Genomic DNA, 5,000 nt, shown 5'->3' with positions numbered 1-5,000 from the left:
ATCGCATTAGGACCCGGGTGGATGTTCATTTTGCCTGATTTTATCTTAATGATGTCTACCATGGAGTTTGTCATATTTTTCTCTTCTTCATACGTATTATTACTCATCATCATTTCTATATCCTTACTATGCAAACTTTCGACTGAATTACTTTGGCACAACTGTTTTTCATTGTACTTTCTTTCCATCTGCTGGTAGTTCGTTGCTAACTCGTTATTGCCATCCTGTTTCCCCTTAGAGTAACTGTATGCCTTATTATTACTGTAATTATTATTATTATTGTAATTATTATTATTATTATTGTAATTATTATTATTATTATTGTAATTATTATTATTATTGTAATTATAATTATTATTATTATTGTAATTATAATTATTATTATTATTGTAATTATTATTATTATTATTAATGTTCTTATTACTAGTGCTTACGGTACTGCTTACGTTACTGTTCTTATAATTACTACTATAATTTGCGCTCTCCCTTCTTTGCACGCTCGCTTTGATAGGGCCATTACAATCGTTCGCACCACCAACAATGCCAGCGTTATTTATGTAATGATTTGCACCACAACATCCTACTGCTCCTGTTCCTGCTCCTGATTCTATAACGGTGCCTCCAACAACGCTGCTACTATGAATATTCTTCTTTTTTTTCTTTTTTTTCTTTTCCTCATCCTCTTCTTTAAAATCATTATTCTTACTTAACCCTAATAAACTCATAATGGCTTCACCCCCCGATTTTGCGCTAATGTCCTTATATGAAAAATTGCTCTTTTCTTCTGCTACGGCATTTTTAACTATACCACCAATTGAATTATTTCTATGACTATTTTCATAATAATCATCATTGGAAAAAAAATTCTTACCCTGCTGATCCTTTTCCTGTTCTAATGACAAACCCTTAATTAGGTAGAGCAAATTCTTCCCCGCCTTATCACCATATTCTAAATGGTTTTCTTGATTTAATCTTTTTAAGTAATCGTTGTTACTTACATTTTCCATTTCATCCAATGTTTTCTTCTTAATATGTACAACACCGTTACCATTATCTTCATCATTACCACCACAGCCATCTCCATTATCATTGACGCTGATACTAACGTTGTGCACATTTTTCATGTAGCTTTCGTAGGCGTCCACGTTGCTACTGTTGTTGCTCATATTGTTGCAGCTACCTACACTTTTACCACCATTTACATCGCGCTGCTTATCCGCTTTGAACTCAGAATTATGTTCGTGCTCAGTCTTTGTACTGTCTGTTATTAGAGGAGCTATCTTTTTTGACTTGCTCTTCTTTTGCATGTTATTATTATCATTTTCTTCGTTACCTCTAATTTTGGTAAGGACTCTCTCTCCCCTCGTTTCACTAATAATTCCACCGTAATTCCTTATAATATTGTTTTTACTATTTATTCCAATATGCCCATCGTTACAGCTGTAATCATCTACCTCATTGTTACTACCCTTATGCAAATCCTCGTCCTTCTTCTCATAATGAGTACTAACATTATTAAAAGAATCATCATCTATTTTTTCTATTCCTATGGACGATGAGGAACAACACTCTTTAACAACATTACCACAACTTTTTGATAATATTAAATTTACACTTTTTGTATAATCAATATGCATATTTCTATTCATGCAATTATTATCTGCATTAGTAGTAGGAATACCATTAGTAGTAGGAATACCATTAGTAGTAGGAATACCATTAGTAGTAGGAATACCATTACCAGCAGTAATACCATTACCAGTAGTAATACCAATACCACTACTACTATTAATGTTTTTTCTATTTTCTACACGAGCCTTTTCAACTAGCTTTTTTAACACGCTATATATTTTTTCCTTCTCCTCAGTACTGTAAAACCATAAACTGTAAATACTTTTTGACTTCTTTTCTTCATTTATGGTTCTATAAAATATGTAATTTTGATCTGTTGATAAATTTATGTTTGAATTAATATCTTGTAATAAATGGTTTTCATTTTTTTTATTTGTTATAATTAATCTATATGTAGGTGTTATGGATCTCCTGACAATGTACAGGAATCCTTCAACATCTGCCCTTGTCCATTTTAATTCATCTTCTTTCATTTTATAAACAGTAACAAAACATGATTTCATAATTATCTCAGTAATGTATATGTCTATACTCTTTAACATTTTAAAACATATTTTTTCTCTCAAAAGACTCATTTCTTCATTTAGTTTATCATCTTCGTCATTTTTTTCACTTCCTCCTACATTATTGCCACTAACATTGCTATTGTTTGTTTTACCTACGTATATTTCTTTGTGTTCCTCTATATACTCCTCTTTGTGATCCTCTTTATACTTATTCCCCCCTACATCTTTTATTATTTTGTTAGGTATGCTTACAGAATTATGGATAGACGACAAGTTATTCCTACCATCTATGGCTGATGAAGTATGAACAGCCTTACTTCCACTACCGTTATTATTGTTACTCTTACTACTATTATTGGTAATGCTGTTATTGGTAATGCTACCTTTAAATTTATTTTTGTATTCGTAAACTTTTTTTTGGTAATACGAATTGTAGTCATATAAATACGAATTTTTATTATTGTATTTTAAATTATGTGTGTAGCAGTTGTTGGCACTTGTGCTGTTCGCATGACCATGTGCAGGATTGTTGCTGTTACTGTTGTTAAAGCTGTTACTATTGTTAAGGCTGTTACTATTGTTAAGGTTGTTACTATTGTTAAGGCTGTTACTGCTGTTATGACCTTTACTGCTATCATTATTATTACCATGGTTTTTATTAGTACTACTAATGTTCGCGTTTTTGTTACTGTTATTATTGCTGTTTCCATTGGCATTTCCACTACTACAACCAACACTTCCGCCATTCCCACCATCCTCCGCCCTATAGCTACTCTTCAAATCGCTATTGGCATGATTCCCTATGGCCTTATTAGAAACCTTTTGCTCATTGAAATTATATGAACCGTTCATATCATAACGGTTCACACGACTTTTCAACTTACCGTAATTTGTGGACATGTTACTTTTCTTTTTCATTTTTTGTCAAAAAACTTAAATAAACAAAATGGAGTATATATATATAAACAACATGAAATAACTATCTATCTATATATATCTATATTTATATATCTATATCTATCTATATATACACATACACATAAACATACAAAAATAAAAAAAAGCATATAACATATAACAGATATGTAAACTATATCGTGTCTGTTATAATGCCATATACATTTAACGTTAAATGATACTCTAATGGAATAAAAAACTTAAATGGACATGCATACACAAATGGGTACATATATACGCAAATTCATACATAAATATGTAATTAAAAGTACAAGATATTAAATATATACATATATATATATATATATATATACAATGAGCATTTATAAGCTATAGTGTTATACTTATTAATTATAAAACTCTTTTGGATAGATTAAAAAATATTAATATATATTCAAAAAAATAGGATGAAAAAAAAAGGTAAAATACGTAAAATGGATGAGCAGGTGAAAAATGAAAAGATGAAAAATAAAAAAGTGAAAAATAAACAAGTGAATGATGAAAAACATGAAAAACAACATAACAGTTCAAATTAAAATGTCCATCAATTTAAAAAAAATAAAAGAAAGCAAAAAAAATAAGCATATATGAATAATGTAAATATTAACATAATGAAAAAACTACAGTAAAATTTCAAAGAAAGTATTGTATTTTACCTTTCAATAAAAAAAAATGACAAAAAAAAAAAAAAAAAATTTCTAATATATAATATTCTCAAGGGCCCATTTAAATTGTATTATATAAAATACATATGTATGTATATACATATAAATATTTATATATGATTATTATACATAATTGTTCGCATTTACGTTTTACATACAAAATAATATATACAATGTTATATATATAAGTATGTACATATGTTCGTATTTACGTATGTTTGTACGTACATATTTTCGTATGTACGCATAATAACATACATTATTGAAAAACCTAAAAATTCACAAATTAACAAACATGCATATAAAATGTAACAAAAATAAACCAAAAAGGAAGTAAAGAAAAATGAATGATACTAGAATACAATATACGCAAAGAGTAGTAAATTAAAAATAAGTATTGAACAGCATTTTTAAGCATCTATTTGTGCTTAGATGTTACATATATGTACATTATATATATTATGTTATTTTATTTTATTATAATACTGTTTTATTATATTATCATTTTACTATATTATCATTTTACTGTATTACCATTTTACTATGATACTGTTTTACTGTATTATCATTTTACTGTATTATCATTTTACTGTATTATCATTTTACTGTATTATCATTTTATTGTATTATCATTTTATTGTATTATCATTTTACTATATTATCATTTTACTATATTATCATTTTACTGTATTACCATTTTACTGTATTACCATTTTACTGTATTACCATTTTACTATATTACAATTTTACTATTTTACTATATTACTATATTACTATATTACTATATTACTATTTTACTATATTACTATATTACTATTTTAATATATTACTATTTTTTTTTTTCCTTTTGTATGCACAAATCAATTGAGCTACAGAATTTATGTATATGGGTATGGGAAAAAAAAAAAATGCAATTTTAAAATAGCTAATAAAAAAAAAAAAAAAGTTAAAATAAATTCATAATTATATAAGATAAATACACGTAAACGTAAACGTAAAAAAATATAAAAAAAAAGAAATGTGATGGTATATAAAAGAAAACAATTAGAATGAAACAAGAACAAAGGGCTCGACCATTTATTTAAGTATTTGTTTCATATAGCTGCGAATTTCACTTGATTTTAATTCATTATGAATAACATCATATGAGTAATAACGCATTAAGTATATTCCGTATGATATTCATACGGTTGTAAAATAAAATAAGGTTACTTGCTAAAATGTTTGAGAAATTGCTTTT

At 27.1% G+C, this 5,000-nt stretch overlaps 1 protein-coding gene across 1 annotated transcript in view; it reads right to left on the bottom strand.

Annotated features, from left to right (window-relative positions):
* DCP1 (mRNA-decapping enzyme subunit 1, putative) overlaps positions 1 to 3,038 on the bottom strand; it is a gene marked incomplete at both ends in the record, with an annotated part of 3,888 nt that extends 850 nt beyond the window's left edge. Inside the window, one exon of the mRNA XM_029005638.1 lies at positions 1 to 3,038. This exon is cut by the window's left edge and continues 850 nt beyond it. Coding sequence (XP_028862207.1) covers positions 1 to 3,038 — 3,038 coding nt within the window.
* Between the last annotated feature and the right edge of the window lie 1,962 nt (positions 3,039 to 5,000).

The sequence above is a fragment of the Plasmodium malariae genome, assembly GCF_900090045.1.
Source record: "Plasmodium malariae genome assembly, chromosome: 10".
NCBI classification, from domain to species: domain Eukaryota; phylum Apicomplexa; class Aconoidasida; order Haemosporida; family Plasmodiidae; genus Plasmodium; species Plasmodium malariae.
This window is presented reverse-complemented; position numbering and strand designations above follow the sequence as displayed.